The 19,942-nt window shown below is 48.9% G+C and overlaps 1 protein-coding gene across 2 annotated transcripts; it reads right to left on the minus strand.

Annotated features, from left to right (window-relative positions):
• Positions 1-734: 734 nt before the first annotated feature.
• On the minus strand, positions 735-7,380 carry ZNF263 (zinc finger protein 263). Of its 2 annotated transcripts, none has more exons than XM_017641863.3 (6): positions 6,692-7,380; positions 5,683-5,860; positions 5,162-5,235; positions 4,767-4,893; positions 3,289-3,405; positions 735-2,780 (listed from the first exon to the last, which is right to left on the minus strand). In XM_017641863.3, the coding sequence occupies exons 1-6, from the start codon at positions 7,076-7,078 to the stop codon at positions 1,612-1,614; spliced, it is 2,052 nt and encodes a 683-aa protein (XP_017497352.3). In that variant the 5' UTR covers positions 7,079-7,380; the 3' UTR covers positions 735-1,611. The 2 variants fall into 2 exon arrangements, with proteins under 2 accessions (XP_017497352.3, XP_017497351.3); XM_017641862.3 differs by having other exon boundaries at positions 5,162-5,232; positions 6,692-7,215.
• Between the last annotated feature and the right edge of the window lie 12,562 nt (positions 7,381-19,942).

The following is a 19,942-nucleotide window of genomic DNA, read 5'->3' on the forward strand; positions in this document are numbered from 1 at the left end:
AGAAAAGCAAGGAAAAACATACTAACCTGAGGGCAGGCTGGCCGGGCTGGTAAGGACGGGGTGAGGCGCGCAGCATGGTTTCTCTCAGCGTCGCTGTTTGACGTCTGGTTGCCAAGGGAGTATTTCATCTTTCTCTCCCAAAGAACAGCCCGCTATCTCCCTCCAGGGCCAAATCCTGAGATATTTCCCTGGCATCGGACTTTCCTGCTCCTAGAATACTTCCTGGCATTCTCTTTCTGAGGGAGACGCATTCCTGGAATTCCTACCCCTGATGGCACATTCTAAAATACAATGTTTTCCCCAATAATTTTGCCCTCCCCTGTATGTTTCCTCCACTAACCAGCAATAACTCAGTTATATCAGGACCATCTTTTCCTGGAAGCCATTTGCACGACGAAAACATCTGTCTTTAAATAGCCAGATGTTCCTTCAGCTACTTCACAAGAAAGTAAACTTTTTGAAGAGTCAAAAGACATTCTTAGTGCTATACACCAAAGAAGGAAAAAACAAGGCGGCCCTTACGACATGGGCCCAGGCGGCCATGGGGCTTTGGCCCTCTTGCCACGTGGCAGCTGGGGCACGCCTACCTCGGCCTGTCTGCTGCCACCTTTCCTGGAACTTTACCTACCCACCGGTAAGGACACGGAGGGATAGCAGGCATCTAACCAAAGCAGACAGGAGACACAGCAACACTGGAGGCCAAACAAAGGCCCTCAGTGAAGAGTCACACACCCTCATGCTTCCTGAAGATATTTATTACCATCCAAACGTACTTTCAACAGGAAAGGGCATGACCCCTACTTTCTCCCAGGGAACCATCTTTCCTGAAACCCTCTGATCGCTCTGAAGCTCTGACGGGGTGGGGAAGTCTCGACCTCTGCAAAGGTAAAGTAATTCAGACTCCAGTTTCCCTTGCCAATTCCTGGGCTGACCTGAAAATTCCACCCTAGTGCTTCCCTTAGGTCTCTGGTTCCTTTCTGTCTGAGGTGACATTTACATGCATGGCCTGCCAATGGGCCCCATCAGGCCACCCAGAGGTGCTGCGGTGGCTGCCCTGGACTGCCCGTGGGTGTCCCAGCAGGGCCTTCAGGAGAGCCGCAGCGTAGCACCAGTCTTGGGTTGCCTCCAGCTGGTTTCTCTGGAGACCCAGCCCCTCTTCTCTGGCCTCAAGGGCCTCAGGAGCCCCAGTGCTCCTGCTGAACGTGCCAAGTGAGGAAGCAGCAATGGAAGGTCACATGGATTCCCACAGTTGTTGGGACAGATTCTGGACCCAGTAAGGCACCCAAATCACAACCTGGCTAAACACCCAGAGGGGGCAGGTGTGCCCAGGGACAGGACGGACGTCACAGAGCACTCCGTGCTGAGCAAGTCACCTCAAGGACTGGCCGTCCTCTGGGGCTGAGGCAGAAGTCCTTTTCAGTCCTGTGCTAATTCTCTGCTGCGTCTGTACCTCCCTCACAGACTCTCCCCGGTTCCTCTTCAAGTGATTACCTTAAAAACCCAAACACTCAGTCAACCAGACGGAATACCAGCTCTTAACAGAAACCTCTGAATATGCCATTTTATCTGGGCAAAAAACAAAACCAAGGAAAAAACCCACACCCACAGTTTCTAGCCGGTGTGAGTTCTCTGATGACTCGTAAGGCGTGAACTTCGGGAAAAGCTTTCTCCGCATTCAGAGCACTTATAAGGTCTCTCTCCCGTGTGGGTTCTCAGATGACGGATCCGATTGGAGCTGTGAGAGAAACTGTCCCCACACTCATGACAGGTATAGGGTTTCTCTCCCGTGTGAATTCTCTGGTGCCTGATTAAGTTGGATCTATGAGAGAAGTTCTCCCCGCAAAGGGTGCACTTGTACGGCTTCTCTCCCGTGTGCGTTCTCTGATGTCTGGTGAGGTGCATGCCCTGCCGGAAGCTTTTCCCACAAGTCAAACATTCAAAGAGCTTCTTCTCTGCCTTGTGGGTTCCATGGTTTGTAAGAAAGAGGGTGCTATCGCTCCCTGTTTCCCCACACTGAGAGAAGGGGTAAAGCCTCTCTTTCTCGTGAGTTCTTTCGTGTATGACAAGGTGTGAACTGCGAGAGAAACTCTTCCCACATTCGGCACACTTGTAAGGCCTCTCGCCCGTGTGAATTCTCTGGTGCCGGAGGAGATTGGAGCTGTGGGCGAAGATTTCCCCACACTCCGGGCACTTGTAGGGCTTCTCACCTGTGTGTGTTCTCTGGTGCCTGTGGAGGTTGGAGTTGCAGGAGAAGCTTTTTCCACATACGCTGCACTGATAGGGCTTCTCGCCCGTGTGGGTGCGCTGATGGCGAGTCAGGTGGGTGTTCTGACTGAAGCTTTTTCCACATTCGAGGCACTTGTGGGCCTCCTCTCCCAAGTGTGCTCTGTGTAGTGATAAAAAGTGCGGGTTCCCACCAAAGAGTTCACTGCACTTCACACCCACACACAGTCTTTCTGCTGCATGTATTCTCTGGTGCCTAATTAGGTTTGAGTTGTTAGAGAAATTTTTGCCACACAAAGGACACAAGTGGAGCTTCTTCATCTGCAGTTCCTTTGGTTGTGCGAGTTCTCTGCAACTTGTGGCCCCCACTAAGGACTGCTCCATCCCTTCCTCTGGGGGAGGCTCCCACCGCCCTTCTGCCCTGTCCCGAGGCCTTCCCTGCTCAGGACTCCAGGGCACCTCCCCTCTGGCTTGGCCAGGCAGCAGCACCTGAGGGTGGACACTCTCGGGGGAAAGGGACTGAGCACTGTTTTCTCGGCTCTCAAATTTCTCTTCCCCTGGTAGAGTGAGAGAAAGCAAATCCCTACATTATTTCTACACCAGAGAAAAGGAACTCACACAGGTCTGCTACTGCCTTTAGGCCGGAAGTCCAGAAGGATAGGTTTTACCCCGGTTTCCCATCTTCCTCATACAGGTAAAGCACTTCAGAGGCGCTAAGGGGCAGGTTCATCACTCAGGAATCAGAGCTCTGATCGGTCTTGAATTCCCATGTAGGCGCCACCACCTCCCTCTCCAGCCAAGCCTCTGGCTCCTGCCCTTTGGAAACGGGGGGGCTGGAGCAGGCCAGGGTGAACAAGTGAGCCCGGGGGTGAATGCCTCCTTACACTGCGCAGCCTGGCTGCCTTGCCTGCCTCACTGGGACAGGGACAGAGTGGGTAGTGGGGACACAGGGAGCAGTGGGCCTCCCTGGCGGCGGGGATGGGCCAGCCCTATACCCTCGCTCTCAAATGCCTCCCTCCGACAGTGGGAAGCCAGCTGGACTGGCTACGCATCTTCTTTCCTTACCTAGCGCTGGGTTTCTGGAACTCAGGCGCTCCCTGCGGGTCTGCAGGCTGGGATCCCATGGCTGTCTTCCTTGCTCCGCCTGGGTGCTCAGGGCCTCCTGACCGGGAGCCTGAGATGCTGCACACAGTGAAGGAAAGGTGAACACGTTACCACTTTCCTCCACCAGGCAGGCAGGCAGTCTTGTTCCCTGCCATCGGTGAACACACCCACAGACGGCAGACTAAGTCTGACAGCAAGTACTTGAAATATACACGAAACTGTCCGCAGTGGTTACCTCTAAAGAAGAAATAGGGGCAAGAGACTAAGGATTTGTTCTTACACTTCTGTAGTGCTTGGGATTTTCTGCAAGGAGAATATACTTCTGTAATTACCCAACAAAGGAACATGGTCCAGGTGGTCAGTTCCTCAAGGAATCACTTTAATACTGTAAGAGAACCTTGACTCTCACAGATAAGTTTAAAATAGAATGAAGTTTGACTGGACAACTCCAGAAGGAGAAAATATAATACAACAGACAATTAGAAAAGGGCCTGGGGATCTGAGGGAACCCTGAGGTTGGAACCCCTAAGTGCCATTCCCACGCTATGCTAAAAACAAAAACAAAGACCTCACTCCAGCTCTAGCAAACACGGACTTTAAACCGTTCAGTTCCAAACACCTGTGATCTGAACTTCTCTGCGTATTTCACACTCACTGGAAGTGCTGTACTCAACTTAGGGCACCATGCCACAGCCCAGCAATGGGGAACCTGGAGAAGACTCAATGAAGGGAACAAACCTCTTTGCAGAATTAGTACAAGTGAACTGACAGCCGTGCTCCTCTTATGAAAACAAGTGCAGTGTGACTCTTGTCCACCATGTGTCAACACAGCTACCATCATCACGCACACAGCCCTGTTTTGTTTAAGGCTTCCTCCAACTTTTGAGAATTTTCATAAATAGAGAAGATGAAGGAACCATGTAACACCTATACATTCTCCACCTAAATCCAATCATCAAGTTTTTTGTCCTATTTCATAGGCCTTATTTTTAATCTCTGCAAGATAGTTCAACACATACATGCATCTTAACTTACACCTATTTTATTTAGCTCCTGTTTTGGGTATATATATCATTTCCAAATTTCTACAAGGCCTTTTACCCCCATTCCTGAATTTTTAAGGGCTGTGATAGCTGCTAAGCTAAAACATTGATATTAGTGCCCCTGGGTCTAGAAACCCTAATGGAGCAGAGAAAACATAAGTGAGGTCAGAAGAAGAGGCATCTCAAAACTGCAAGACATCAAGAACTAAGAGCCCCACAGCATCCTGGGATACGTGTATGCGATGTGGGGTAGGAGTTGCCAGGTTTGATTTGTTCTGCCCTGGGCACTAAGGTCTTTTGGCAAAACTCCAGGCTTATAGCCAGGAGGTAAGTGGTTAAGGACAGGACCCTGGTTAGAAATGGCTCAGTCTTCATCTCTGGAAAAGAAGTCCTTACCCAGTGAGTCCACATTCTCATAACTCTCCTGCACCGTGTCCCTGGAGAGGGCCCTCCTACTAGCATCCTGATGTCCCCACGCTTCCTGGGAGATGTACACAGCCACGTCCTCTAAGCTCTCAGGCAACTGAAACAGCACAAGATCTCCTTTAGCCCTGAGGCACCAAGAACAATTCAACCAGAGTCATGGATTAAATGGACTAAACCAGGGGCTGCCAAGGATACATTTCATGGGGAGGAAGGGTGCTAGGCCTACAAGTGAGGGGTAGAGAAGACAAATAAAGAAGGCGGAGAAAGAGAACCAATCCTGTCCAAGCAGCAGAAGGCCCCCACCCCCACAAGAGCAACTGGGGGAGGGGGTGGGGAGGGAAAGACAATGGGAACGTCCACATCACCTGGGGCCCAGTCATTTCTTTGTCTTCCGTGTTCCCTTCCGCAGCAAAGAGAGAAAGCCAGGGAGCAGATACTGCTGAAGGTGACAGAAATCATGATGAGAATGACACTCCTAATTCCTGGCAAAAGGATTGTAACAACCCAGTATCCATTCCCCAGCACCCAGCCTCTGCTCTGAGGACTGAACACTGAACAGAGAGGGCAACAGAGGCATACTAAAGTGAGAGCCAAAATGACAGGGGTGCAGGTAAACGCCAGCAGTCCGCCCTTGCTGGCCTGCAGAGCCCAGCCCTCACAGCTAGCTCTAACCGTCTCTGTTCTCCATAGAAAAGGGCTACACGAGGGTTCCCCCTCCCTCCTCCCACTCTCTGAAGCACCCAAATCACTTCTAGGTCTGTCACTCCACATCTGGGAACCCAGAGGTCAGACATTCCCTCACCTTGGCAACAGAGCTCCACCGTGCTAACGGCAGGGTACCCGCAGCCCCTCTCCCCTCCCACCTGCCCAGATAACTGTTCCTCACCCCTCTCCTTTACAGCCTGGGGATCCCTTTTGGGGCTGGGGCCTAGCAGCTCCTGCAGCCTGGGGCCAGGGCTTCGCTCAGTCTCCATAGGCTCCAGCTTGAAGCTCGGTGACTCTCGTGTTGTTTCCAGAGGCAAAGGCTCCAAAAGCACTTCTGTTCCCCGCCCATGGTTTGTGACCTGGGAACCAACTCACATCACTCATCATCACAACAGGGCCCAACAGGACAGGAAATGAGTACAGAATTCTGAGGGCATGCCTTCAACAGAACCTCGGCGAGCCCTTTGGACCCAGCAAGAGAGAAGAACGGTGTACACTCTAGGCTTTTCCCACCTACAGAGGAGAAAACCGGTACTGGGTGTGTTAGTGGGGGGTGGGATTAGTCTGCTCCCAGTGCACACCTTCCCCACAATTCTTCTGACACACCTCACTCCCTCTTATTTCCCCCCCCTTTTCTAGATGCTTCTATTCCTCACCACTGGACAAGTTAAACTTGGGTGGCCTTGGGGGCAAGGTGTCTTCAGAGCCTCAGTGACAAACTGTTTTCCTGTTTAGTATAAACAGGGACCCACCTGTGCAGAGGTGACCAGTCTGCTGACCCTAAGGTAACAACAGCTAACAGCTATTAAGCACTAACTATAAGCCAGTAGTGTGATCAAAACTACATGCTGCTCTTCCTGTAGCCCTCAAAGCAACCCTAGAAAGGCATTTTGTCACTCTCATATTACCAGTGACAAATCTGACGCCAAAGAGGTTAACTAACATACCTCAAATAAAAAAGTTAGTAGAGACCGAATACTCATGCAGACACACTGCCTCCAAGTGAAAACGGCACGCTTCACTGCTCCTCCGTCCATTTGAATGATCCTGACTAAACCATAAAACGTTCTCCTGCCCAGATCAGGTCTACTCAGGGCAACCAAAGTAAGTTCGTACAGGGAAGAGGGCCGGCGCAATGTGCCAGTTCTCGGGGCCGAACAAACCGCAGATGAAACAGCTCTTCATCTCACCTGTTGCCTCAGTCTTCCAAGCTCTCTCTGCATATCCTCCACAAGGGTCACCGCTTCCTCGCCACTCTCTGGATGCAGCTCCTGCACTCTGCTCTGGATTTCCTGCGGCAGGATAGTCAGGAACTGCTCCAACACTAGCAGCTCCAGAATCTGCTCCTTGGTGCGCATCTCAGGCCGCAGCCACCCGTGGCAAAGCTCCTGGAGCCGGCTGAGGGCTTCCCGGGGCCCAGCGGCCTCTTGGAAGCGGAACCGTCTGAAGCGCAAGTGGGAGACCTCCGGACTGGGCCCTGGGTCTGGCGGGGGCAGCTCCTGGCTCCAGGCACAGTCCTCTTCCAGCTTCACTATCAGGAGCCCTTCCCTGTCTTGGGAGCCCAGGCCCGACGCCATCGTCAGGCGCCCGGAGCGCCTTGGCCAGGAAACTAGCTGTCTCCGCCTAATAAGACGCCCCGGGCACCGCGCAAGGACTCCCGACGTCTGCAGGTGCAGAAGTCCCGAGGCTCCAAGTCTCGGCTGAAGAACCCAGCTCCTGCCTGGGCGAAGCAGGCTCCGGCACCTTGACCTCAGTCGCGGTCGGGCGCCGCAGGGTGGGCCGCGTGGCCCTCCGCCACCAGGACCTCCCCGCGGGCAGCACCTGAGAGCCGAACCTTCCTCGGCTCCCGGACCCACGCAGGACTCACAGCTCCACCCCGACGCCGGAATTCACAGCACGCGTTAGGCGTCCACAGCCAACCGCGCCTGCTCGAAACGAACTTCCGGGTCTCGTTCCGCGAACTTTAACTCCCATTGGGTCAGGTCTCACCACACGCACACCGCCGACCAACCAGAAGGGAAGATTTGCCTGAAGGGGTGGGACGAGCGGGGGGCCAATTGAAGACGAGAGGCGGGGTTACCGGGCGAGCCCTCTAACGTCAGAGGTCGGTGGGGTGGTTGAGAGCTTTGACGGAGTCACGGGATTGGTTAGTGGGAAATAAACTCAAGGCGGATGTAACCGACGAGCTACCGGGTCAGAATACCTCGAAAAGCTTACTTGAGTATAAACCACCACGGCACGCTAGATGCAGTTGGTCAAAGTGTCGGTGTGCGGCATGAAAACCCGAGTTGTTAACAAGCTCCCCCGAGAAATTCTTTCCCCACAAAGTTTGAGAATCATTGTCCTGGTCATGACGGATTTAAAGGCTGCCCCCATCCCCCTTCAGTTACTCGGGGCTGCAGAGGATAGCCCAGTCCACCCGGGCGGCCTTGGAGGCACGTGAGCAGGGGGTTCACTCAGCCGCCGCTCCGCGCCTCGCCGAAGCCGGCAAGCGCGCGGCCAGACCGGCCGTTGTCGCGAAGCCTCCTGGGAGATGTAGTCCGTGCCCCTACCCCCAGCTCCAGGCCTGCGCCTGCGCCTGCACTTGCCGGCGGCTGCCCCTCTTCGGGCCAAGGTTCTGCTTGGGGAGGCTGAGCGTCCCTGAGACCCGCTGAGAACTCTGCCTGTGCCACCGGTTCTGATTTTAAACCGATTTTAAACGTGTTCGGGACGAGCCGTTTATTGCCCAGTGCTGCGAGGGCAGGATCGTTATTCAACTCCCTCCGAGGTCTTAGGACGAGGGAAGAAAGCGGTGAACTTCCGTCGTAGGAGCGAGTGGAAGGAAACCCGGAGAAGTATAGCCTGCAGTCGAGGGCTTTGTGCAGGAGAAGGGAGGGCTGCCCAGCTTGGCGGCGGGTGCCCACGGCCCTCTTCCTTCCCTTCAGCCACGTCAGGCCTCGGGCCCAGAGATAGAAGTATCGTGGAAGTGAATCTTTACAACTAGTAACCGTTTTTTGAGCCTGCTTACCTGCCACTGGAACTTCACGACACACGACATTGCAGGAAGGAGACGCTGCCCGCCCTTTTGGCAGCACCTAGTGTCTGAAGTGGCTTGCCCAAGGTCACACAGCTATTCTGTCATTAACTTCAGGCTGCTCTGATGTAAAGGGTGATGTGGGGACTAAGAGAGTCGATTTTGGATAACTGGTTGTTAGGAGTCCTGAGCTTTTTTTTTTCTTGTTAACACTCCAGGGAAAGGTGCCCAAGTGGTTGTAGCAAATGCAGACCCAGAGGCCTCCTAGCACACAGGCAAGTATAGGTCCTTTTCTGAAAGCCTTGTTTAGACATGTAACTTAGCTCAGAGTCCTTCAAGACCGTTTTCTTGTTTTGATATTCATGTTTCAGGAGACTATAGATTCTAACCTAATAACCACATCTCTGGCATTTACTGTGTCATCTCAGTCAAGTTATTCATTCTCACTAAGCCCCAAACTTCAGTTCTTATCTATTTTGAAGGGATAAAACTATACCCACCTTAATAACATTAGGTAAGGATTAAAATGAGCTAACATGTAGGATGCTTACCTGGCATTTAGTACAGACTCAATAAATACTAGCTGTTACTAATGCACAGCAAATTCCTACAGGCTTACCCTACCTCGTAGAAAAGCCACATGGATTATTATTGCAGGATGTGGGGCATGGGAATGTTTGCAAAACTTCACAAATCTTGAGATGGTACGAATAAAGGATGAATCATCTGCTATCTAAGATCCCTTTGATTTTAGATTATTAATGGGTACTTAGCGTTAGATGGACTTGCAGAGTTACTCAAAATTATTGTCGATATTTTTCCATCTTTGAGGCCTATGTATATTCAGACAGAGAAAACAGCTGGTATTTGACTAGAATGGAGTTACAGGCCAGCAGATCTGTAGGGGTTCATTTGAAGCAGGACTTCCTAACCTAAGGTCCATGGAATTCTAGATTAGCACTGCACAACAGATTACTGCAGTGGTGGTTACTGAGTACTTAAAATGGAGCTAGTGTTGCTAAGTGCTATCTAGTGGCTACTATATTGATCAGCACGGTTCCAGATGGTTGCATGGATGGGTTTGGAAATTCTGTAAACCTTTTGATATCGTATGCAAAATTGCATGTGTAATGTACTTTCTAGGAAGTGCATCCATAACTTTCATCAAGTTCTCAAAACCACCAAAATGATTAAGAACCACTACTTTAGGTCTTTAGTGAAAAGTAAGTTAAGGGAAGTAAGTGCACTCTCTTGTAACCACTGCTGATTCTACTCTCTTACATTTTCTTGTCCCCAGCTGTAAGAAGCTCCCTGATATTACAGAGAACAACCCATTTGAAACTCAGATAAAGAAACTCCTTACTCCTGGTCTTGGTTCCCAATGGGTACTAGATTATTTGTCTAGAGCTGCTTTCATCCTAACCTAGGTCTTACGGATTCGCTGGCACTCAAGGTGGGGGAAGGTGTCTGCCTGGTTTTCACACTCTTTGCTACTCTCCCCAGCTTTGGTTTCTACCACGTTACTTGACTACCGCTTTCATGGAACCCATGGCCTTGGGTTTGCTGTTACCTGTCCCATGTTACCCTTTGATCCTACTCTTAGCTTTCAAAGCCAATTAGAAACAAAATAGTGACTTTAAATGGCATTTCATTTGAAATGATTTTATTTTTACTGATCTGAAATACATTGCCTTTTCTCCATGAAAATATAAAATAAGGCATTTTGCTTCACTTCCTATATCTTGGTAAACTGTTCTAGAATTTACATTTTCCTTTGGGTTAACATTAACCAAAATAACTTACTAATATTGTCTGGTAATGTTAATTTTTCAACATTTTACTCTGTTTGGATCTTAAATCACTACTTACCACCCCATGTTTAATTGTGGACTAGTAAACTTTGTCAGAGGTGAGGAAGGAGAAGAAGGGACACAGAAAGAGGGCCCAAACCATAAGTTCTACCAGTGAGGGAAAGAATGAGAGGACAGGGTGGGAAACTGAGCTGGGAAATTTTGACTCGCCTGTCTTTAGACAGCAACAGACACTGTCAGATAGTTGTTTTGGTTAATTTCAAGATGATCCCCTTCTACACTGCAGCTAAAAGAAACACATGAAGATGGTTTTAGCTCAGTTCAGATACCAATTTTTATTTGAAATCTCTATTTAACTGAAATTCATCCAGAACTAGTTAGGAAATCCCCACTTTTACCTCTCTGTCTTCTCTTGGGACTCAATAAAAGAATGTTTCTCGGCTTTCATACGGTCAGAATTTTAGGAAGATTCACGACACATTTTAGTCCTAACTTAAATAATTCTATTATCAAAATACTCAAAATAATGTAAAACTGATTAGGTGCGTTGACTTTAACACAGAATTAATTCACTCCTCTCTTATAGTCTAGAGGACAGTAGTATTGAATCGGGCACACAAGGACCTTTTCCCTCATTTTTCCCTAATATTGGAAAACTGCCTGACAGAGGCTCCAGGTAAAATCATCCTGAGAAGGAAATAGACAGAGAGGCTGTCTGTCCCAGAAATCAGCCTGAATTCAGGAAAAACTGGTGGTGACCCAAGCTGTCACGCTTCCTATCTTTCCAGCGGCCAGGATGTCCAGTCCCAAGCCTGGCCTAAGCTTCCCAGGGGCACACAGACAAGAGCAATGGGTGAAGGGATTTCAGGATCCCACAGAAATGAAACAATGATTTAACTTTGAGATAGGTGAGTGTTCACTGGATTCCAGGGAAGAAAGAGTAGAAAAATTCAAATAAAGCCTTAACTGGAGTAAAAAGCTTTGGGACTTTATTTAGGAGTTTCTATCATCCTATTACTGGTTTAATACAACTCTTTTTTCCTCCTCAGGAGGAAGTGACATATACAATTTCCATTTCTTCTCGCAAATGTTGAGATCAGGGGAGAAAATGAAGAAACCTCTTCAAAGCAGAAAAACTGGGATGTCTGCATCCATTTTTGTTACTTTAGAGGGGAATATTCCCTGTGACTCTATTGTATAAGACTAAAAAACTCTTAGAGAATCAATGTGGAAATCCCAAGATTCAGCAAAGCTTGTAAAGATTATCATCACCCCTCTATAGAGAGAACCCAGAGAACTCCAACCTGGAAGGACCCCCCAACATTACTTACTGAGCACCAGAGGATTCCTTCAAGACAGGAATTTCACATGCGTCCCTGGCTAAGGGAAAAGCTTCCTTCGTTCAGACCTTTATTGACACCTATGTCCTCACACGGGAGAAACCCTATGAATGTGCTACCTTGTATGGAAAGCAATTTGACAATGTATTTTAAGAATCTTAAAACGTTTCTACTTTTTGATTAAGCAGCTCCACATCTGAAAAACTGTTCTGAGGGGGGGAAACAAAATAGCAACAACAAAAATAAAAGCGTTTATACACACACAGAACCCCGAGGGATCCCCACTGCCCTGATACAAAGGACAGACTCTGCAAAGGCTATGAAGATCTTCACGGTGCAGACCCTAAACTGTGGCGACAGGCACTGCAGTGGATGCCTACCCTCCCTCAGTCAGGATCGCTTTCTTCTGGGCTCCCATGGTGCTTTGTGTAGACCTCATTTTTAGCCCTTAACACAGTTCACCTAGCGGGGAGGGTTAGTTGCAGTCATACTATGTCCTGAGCCTGCCCCTGCCCTTCCAATATACTTACACAGATATCACACATGATTGGAGTTGTACAGGAGAACATCTGTTATTCATCTCTTCACCCCTTAAAGTGCCATTACATACTAAACATGAATGATTGTAGCACTGAATCAAGAGATGTGAAATAGTCCTTGGAAAGCTAAGAATGTAGAACATTGCATGGATATGCCTAGTTATACTTCTGACCATTACGGAAAGCGCAAAAAACAGTGCCCACTTCGTAAGTACTATAAAGATTAAATGGAATATATTGAGTACAGGCTTATACAAAATAAACTTGCAAAAAAATCAGTGTATTTTATTTCTAGTCTTTGTTGTATAATGATAAACACATTTAAGGCTATGAGTTTTTCTTTAAGTGCAGTTTTGACTACATACCATAATTTTTATATCAAATATTCTCATTGATGATTTCAAAATAGTATGTCATTGCAGTTTTTATTTTATTTCCTCTTTGAGTCAAGAGTTGGCCAACTGGTCAAGCTGGTTGAGAAAATTTTCCTCTTAAAATTTTTTTTCACTGCATTGATTAGAAAATGAGGTATTCTAATTCTATTTTCATTCTATTCCTGCTCTGAAAAGTTCATTTAGGTTTTCTTGTAGAAACGTATATTTGATAAAACTTGTTAAGTGTCCCAGAGGCCCTGGAGAACAGGGGCTCTGTTTTAAGACACAATCTAGAAGAGTCTCGGACCATTCAGGAACTTTCATGTCTTTGGAAGCATCCGTGGTGCTTGTGGGAAAGGGAAGTGAAGTAGAGGTTGGGCTGCTTCCCATTCTGCCTCCCTGGGTTTTTTTTTCTTTTTTACTTCCTCTTCCCTCTTAAGAGGTTTTGAAAACAAACAAAAAACGATTCTCTGGATTTTATATAGCAATTGTTAGTAGCTGTCTAACTATTAAATCTGGTAGTAAAACTAGGAGGCCAAAGGACCTAGGAGAGGCCTTACCCCTTTCTCTAGCTGAGACAGACCCCCTCCAAGACACCGTAGTTGTTTGTCTTGAAAGCAGAGAAAATCGGCAAGGGCTGCTTTAGGGTTCTCTTAATTGTACTTTCCGGAATCTGCAAGGATTCTTTCACAGTGTATTGAATATGTTGTCTAGGCTAAAATCAAAGAAATCAGAGAACACAGTGACTCAGCCTGCAAGGCTCACCATATGATGGTGGTGGGGTGGGGGGTACAAAAGCCATCCTAGGGGCCCTCCAGGAAACCTAATCATCTTGATTTCTGAAATCTTTTCTCGTTTTTTGCCTAGACACACTTCCACTGCTTTGTATCCCAGGAGAATGAAGTTCACCGTGGGCAGGGGGGAGCCCGCTTCCTAAGAAGCTCCTCTCAAGGGTTGTCCAAATGCTAGAGAGCCCCCAACAGTGACTTGAGATGCAGCCATAAATACTCGCGTAGCTTCCATCTTGTTGACTAGGAGAACTTGCTCTGGAAGCCCACATGATAAATCTGGTTACCGTGTGAGCACCACACGTAGGCTGCCCACGAGTGGGCAGTGGAGATTAGTCATTACAAAATAGAAATAACAAAATCAGGCAGATAGGTATCATAACATTTATTATGAATGGTGGTTACACAGGCATTTATGTTCTGTGTATTTGAACTATTTCATTAAAAATATATTTATCTTCAAGTAAAGAGACATAATGGCATAATTGCCAAGGTTATCCCAGGCAATCTCTGCCTGTTAGTCTGAAGCGGGGCTTGCACTCCAGCCCCAAGAAGAAATCTTTTCCAGAAAGGGAAGGAAGAAAGTCAAAGGTTCTGCTGTGGGGGAGGGTGGGGCAGCCATAAGGGGCAGCGATCTGGGGTCTTGGCCCAGGCGCGTCTTCCGGTCCATCATGCCTGCCTGGAAGTGCTGGGAGCATGCCTCAGAGCCTTGCTATTTTTTTTTGGTAAGACCTTGATGGCAGACAGATGAGCCACTCATCTGAGCTTTATTCTTCCCAAAGGCTCCCGTCTCCTTCTCCCAGAACATTTGCCAAGTTTCCTGAGGTTCCACCGTGCAGCTCCATGGGGTAGAGCTTCCCCTGAGAAGTAAGCAGGCAGCTTGTGGGATTTATGTCATTCCTAGAGTGCTGTGTTTTCTGTCCCTACAATCACTTTGCTCCACAAGTTCCTTGAGCAAAGGACTCACAAGGTAGGAGTTGGTCCCAGCACAGGCAGAGGTTGCCCATAAAGATATTTCATCCTTGGAGCTGGTAACAGCAACAGCCGCCTTAAACTGTAGAGTTGGAGGGAGGGCTCCATGGGGAACAGGAGTCAGCCCTGCAAAGGCAGGACACAACCTCTCACCATCACTCAAAGCTTCTTGCAATTCCATGGTCAGGGCCACACAGCCGACCTATTGCTTTGCCAATGGCTGTTGGCTGACATGCACTCAGGAGCCACTTTTGGAAATGACTGGTTACAACAGTTATTCACAATCTAGACCAGTGGTTCTCAGCATTGTAACCCTGGAATCACCTAGGAAGCTTTAAAAAATTCTGATGCCTGCTGGGTTCACCCATTAAGACTACTATAACAAAATACCATAGCGTGGGTAGCTTATAAAGAAATTTATTTTTCACAGTTCTAGAGCTTGAAAGTCCACGATCAAGGTGCCAGAATGGCCAGGCAAGTGCCCTCTTCCAGGCCATAGACTGCAGGCCTCTGTGTCCTTACCTGGTGGAAGGAGGGTGGGGGCTCGGGGGAGCCTTTTATAAGAGGATTAATCCCATTTGTGAGGACTCCACCCCCATGACCTAAGCAACTCCCACAGGTCTAGTACCACCACTATTTCCTTCACACTGGGCCTCAGGATTTCAAAATATGAATTTGGAGGGGACAGAAACATTCAGACCAGAGCACCTGGTAATGTTCTGGGACATCGTAAGCTGTCTTGTAGCTGCCCCCAGCGCCTCTTGGAATGCTAGCTCTGGGAACACCAGCCACTGTTTAAGAAGTCTGATTACCTTGAGACTGCCATGCCAGGAGGAAGTCCAAGCTATGCACCTGGAGAAGGAGAGATGGCCCGGTCATCTCCAGCTGCCCTGGCCATCCTGGCCCAGACACCAGACATATGAGAGAAGAATCCACTGTGGATATTCTAGTCCCAGTAGACACCAAGGGGAGAAGGACCTGCAGACAGCTAGTACTGAGGCCCCAGACACACAACTCCAGTCAATTCGAGCCATTCCAGGGATCTCCACACATCTGAGCCAGCCAGCTGAAGCTCCAGGCCCAGAGCAAACGTGAGCTGTCCCTGCTGGGCCATGCTCAAACCCTGACAACAAAAACGTGACCCCAATAAAAAGGCTGTTTTTTACACCACTAAGTTTTCAGGTGTTTGTTATGCAACAATAGATAACTAGAGCAACAGCAATACGTGAATAAACAGTCATGCAGGAGTCAAAGAATATAGATACATACAAAAAAGATGAGGAAATTTTTTCCATCAGCCTCTCACTTCACTTCTTCTCTTTTTTTTATAGGTTAACAGTTGGCTGCACATCCTACCAGTCTCCTTCTGATGTGTTTCTATATACATACACACATATAATGTTATACATATTTTCCCAGACTTGCCTCTGAACGCTGTCCAGATTAAGGTGAACAGAGCTTTCTCTTAATAGCTTTACAGTATGTCACAGTTGGGTGTATCATAATTGTACTTACTGTCTCCTCTACTGATGGACTTTTAGGTTGCTTCCAATCCTTGTTTTAATTTAAAGAACAATTCTGCAAGGAACATCTTATACTGCAACTTTGTATATTTCAGTAATTTTAGGGTAGAGTCCTAAAGATGGAATAACTGAGTCAAAGGGTAAACGCACTTTTAAAGCTTTTTGGGTGGTAAAACATACATAACAAACTTTACCCTTTTTTTTTTTTGAGAGGGCATCTCTCATATTTATTGATCAAATGGTTGTTAACAACAATAAAATTCTATATAGGGGACTCAATGCACAATCATTAATCAACCCCAAGCCTAATTCTCAACAGTCTCCAATCTTCTGAAGCATAACAAACAAGTTCTTACACGGTGAACAAGTTCTTACGTAGTGAATAAGTTCTTACGTGGTGAACAGTGCAAGGGCAGTCATCACAGAAACTTTCGGTTTTGATCACGCGTCATGAACTATAAACAATCAAGTCAGATATGATTATTTGTTTGATTTTTATACTTGATTTATATGTGAATCCCACATTTCTCCCTTATTATTTTTTTTAATAAAATGCTGAAGTGGTAGGTAGATGCAAGATAAAGGTAGAAAATATAGTTTAGTGCTGTAAGAGGGCAAATGTAGATGATCAGGTGTGTGCCTATAGACTAAGTATTAATCCAAGCTGGACAAGGGCAGCAAAACATCCACGGATGCAGAAGATTTCTCTCAAAACAGTGGGGGTGAGATTCTAAGCCTCACCTCTGTTGATCCCCAATTTCTCACCTGATGGCCCCCCTGCAACTGTGCCTGTCTTAGGTTGCTCCTCCCTTGAGGAATCTTACCCGTCTCTGGCTAACCAGTCATCTTCCGGGACCATACAGGGAAATGTAACAAACTTTACCGTTTTAACTACTGTCAGGTGTACAATTCAGCCGCATTAAGTGTATTCACACTGTTGTACAACCATGACTTCCGTCCATCTCCAGAACGTGGAATGCTACCCATTGAATAACTCCCCACTACCCTCTCCTCCCAGCCGCCGGTGATCACTATTCTACTGTCTCTATGAATTTCACTATTCTAGGGACCTCATATAGGTAGAATCATAAAACATTTTTCCTCTTGTGTCTGGCTTACTTAGCATAATGTTTTCAAGATTTATCCATATTGCAGCATGTATCAGAATTTCCTTCCTTTTTCAAGGCTGCCTAAGTGGGTAAGAATATCACTTGGCCAATGTCACACCACTGGTTAACTGTAGGGACAGTAGTCCCATGCAGGCAAGTCTGATCCCAGATGACAACACATAAAGTGCTTAGTATGTGTTAGTGTTTTAGAAGTGTCATCCGTTGCAGTTCCAAAGCTATGATTTTTGTTATTTTGACACCCCCCCACCTCCCCCACTCCCCACTAGCCTTGGAAAATGTTTTCTGTGGTCTTTGAAGTCCAATTTATATTTTCACTCCTGGAAGTTGTTTTCCCCTAAAAACTTTCCGCAGCACTAATAATTGTTTCCAGCTGCTGGCTTCTGCGGAGGATTGTACTTGGGGGTGCGGGTGGGCGTGGGGTGTCCACGGGGCTTCCAGCTGCTGCTGTCCAGACTGCGGGCGGGGGTGCCTCCCCCAGAGGATGGCAGAAATGGGTTTGGCTGGGACGCCAGGCTTGGTACATCGCCCTGCGGATTGAGGCACTTCTTCAAGTACTTGCTTCCAAGGCAAATGAACTTTGTCATTTTAATTTATCTCAATCACATTTTTAGACTTTTAACTTTTGCTCCATAGCTTCAGGGTCGTCAAACCCTGAGACCTTACAATCTCGGTAAAGGGTCTGTTGTCTACATTTGATGCCGGCGGTATGTGTGTGTTGACGCTGTGGGCAGGTCTCTGCTGTATTCCTCCAGTAATGGCAAACTGCTTCTGTTGTTTGGAAACCTTACATATTTATTTCTCTGCTTTTTAAAAATCATTTTCCTAATCCTCTGCACTCCAGTGTTTATAGGAAGGACTTAAAGAGAGTGTTGGAACCTAGAAATATACAGACCATCCTTTTCTTCTTTCCTGCAGTACCCTTGGACCAAAGAAGTCTTTCTTGAAGGTGAAATATGCATAACAGTTCAAAGTAGGGGCTGTTCTGGCTGACGTGGGGGTCATGCCTCGAGCCCCCTGCTAGGCTCCTCCAGGTGGGCTTCAGGAAGTCCATGGACACCCTGACATACGAAACTGCAGATGCATGTGCTTGTTTCTCAACAAAACCATTATCCTAGTGGCCCACAGCATCTGAGTAGATTTTTCAAAAGGAATCAAGACCCAGAGAAGTTTAAGAATCTGTACTGCAGTGTTCCTGGGGCCGGTGTGTGAGAACCGAGGACGCAGCGCGGGTGCCGGGCTGAAGGATTTCTTTACCAGCCCCTGCCCGGGAGCGCCAGTCCGCCGCCGCGTCTCCGCCCAGGGGGTAAGGCCCCGCGGCAGGGGCCCCGCCCGCGCGACCAGCCTCGCCGGCCCCGGAGGCGGCTCGCGGCTGCTCACGGACACGCTCGCCGCGAGCGGACTGGCCCAGGCCCCCAGATGCCTCCCAGGGCGAGGGCGGGCGGGCCGAACGCCTGGCGCAGCCCCCGACTCCGCCTCCCGGCGCCGTGCCCGCGGGGCGCTCCGGCGGGACGCAGCCGCAGACGCAGACGCAGCCGCAGGCCGCGGGGCTGCCCACCCAGCGGGGGCGCCGCGGCCCCGTGCGCTCCCGGAGGCCCTCCCCGCGATCGGCTCCGCGCGCTCCGGGGCCCCCGGGGCGCTGGGGTTCGGCGTCGGCGCGCGGTCGCGGGCTCGGCGGGGTTCGCGCTCGCCCGACTCCCCCGCGGCCGGCAGCCCCGCAGGGCCCTGCGCTCACACTCCCCCCCACCCTCGGGCCGCCCTTCCCGCAGACAGGCCGCCTGCCCTCGGAGCGACGGCCCGAAGGAGGTGCTGCCCAACGGGAGGCCCGCTGGGCCGGCGCTTTCCCGCGAGCGCGGCTGCCGGGGGCGCGGGTGTTCGGTCCACGCAGGCACCCTGCCAGGCACTGGAACCCAAGAAACGAAGCCGACGCTGATCCCACGGTGCCAGGAACCGCCGCACACCTTAGCTCATTGAACACCCCGAACAGCCCGTTTGACAGACAGGAAACAAGCTCAGAGAGGTCCAGTAATTTGTCCAAGCCACACAGGCCCTTGACCGTGGAGTCCCGTATTTCCCCATCATTTCCTGCAGCTTCCAAACTCCTCCTGAACAGTTTCGGACGAGGTGATGAGCGAGACTGGGCAGGAGGGGTGGGAGCGGTGCAGGATTATGAAAAGGGAACCTCATCGGGCTGGGGAAAGGAGAGCAGATGCCTTCCAGGCACCGGGTCTTCCTTCTTCACTGCCCTGCGAGCCTTTGGTGGTCTGGGGCTGTATGTCCACAGCCAGCCTCCTAGTAGGGTCCCTGGAAATATAGGTAGAACGATTTTTTCCCAATGTTTTAAATTATAAAATAAGTAAATAAAAAAATCGGAGGAGTAAAACAAACATCCACTTAGCCTCCAACTAAATTTAGCAATCAGAATAAATAATGTATAGAGCACTTCATGGGTTATAAAGCCTCTTGCTTACCATTACCCATATTGCAAATAGAGCTCCCATTGGTGAGCTGATTTCAGACCTCATGACAGCACCACCTCCACAGGTCAGGGCCACCCACTGCACCCCACTTTGGGAAGTTGGCTTCCTCTCCCTCAGATTCCATCTGGCTCAGACGGTTGTAGGCTGTCCCAGAACTTGGCTCACCCTGGGTGAACATACGAGCATGTTTCTCAGTGAGAGATTCATTGCCTGGAAATTCACTTGCAATGTGAATGGCTAGCCTTTTAGAGTAGCAGATTTCTCCCTTAAAATTCAATATACTGGGGGGTGAAGGACAATCTGGGTTACAATGGGATCCATTATTTTCAACTCCAGGTTAACACAGGAACTCTTCCGTGATCTTCCTAGCAGTCCTTTCCACTCTCTCAATAACAGATAACATATTTAAATACTATAAACCTCCTTTATCAGGATGGTGACGGGGCAGAACTGATATCCCAGAGAGGTAAAGAT

Source organism: Manis javanica, chromosome 10 (genome assembly GCF_040802235.1).
Source record: "Manis javanica isolate MJ-LG chromosome 10, MJ_LKY, whole genome shotgun sequence".
NCBI lineage: Eukaryota > Metazoa > Chordata > Mammalia > Pholidota > Manidae > Manis > Manis javanica.

Excerpts from the sequence above, each read along its gene's own strand:
- ZNF263 (XM_017641863.3), bottom strand. The coding sequence starts at position 7,078 with ATGGCGTCGGGCCTGGGCTCCCAAGACAGGGAAGGGCTCCTGATAGTG. Across the intron at positions 5,236-5,682 it reads CCAGGCTGTAAAGGAGAGGG|CAGTATCTGCTCCCTGGCTT; the intron begins GTGAGGAACAGT and ends TGTCACCTTCAG. Across the intron at positions 3,406-4,766 it reads TGAGAATGTGGACTCACTGG|CATCTCAGGCTCCCGGTCAG; the intron begins GTAAGGACTTCT and ends CACTGTGTGCAG.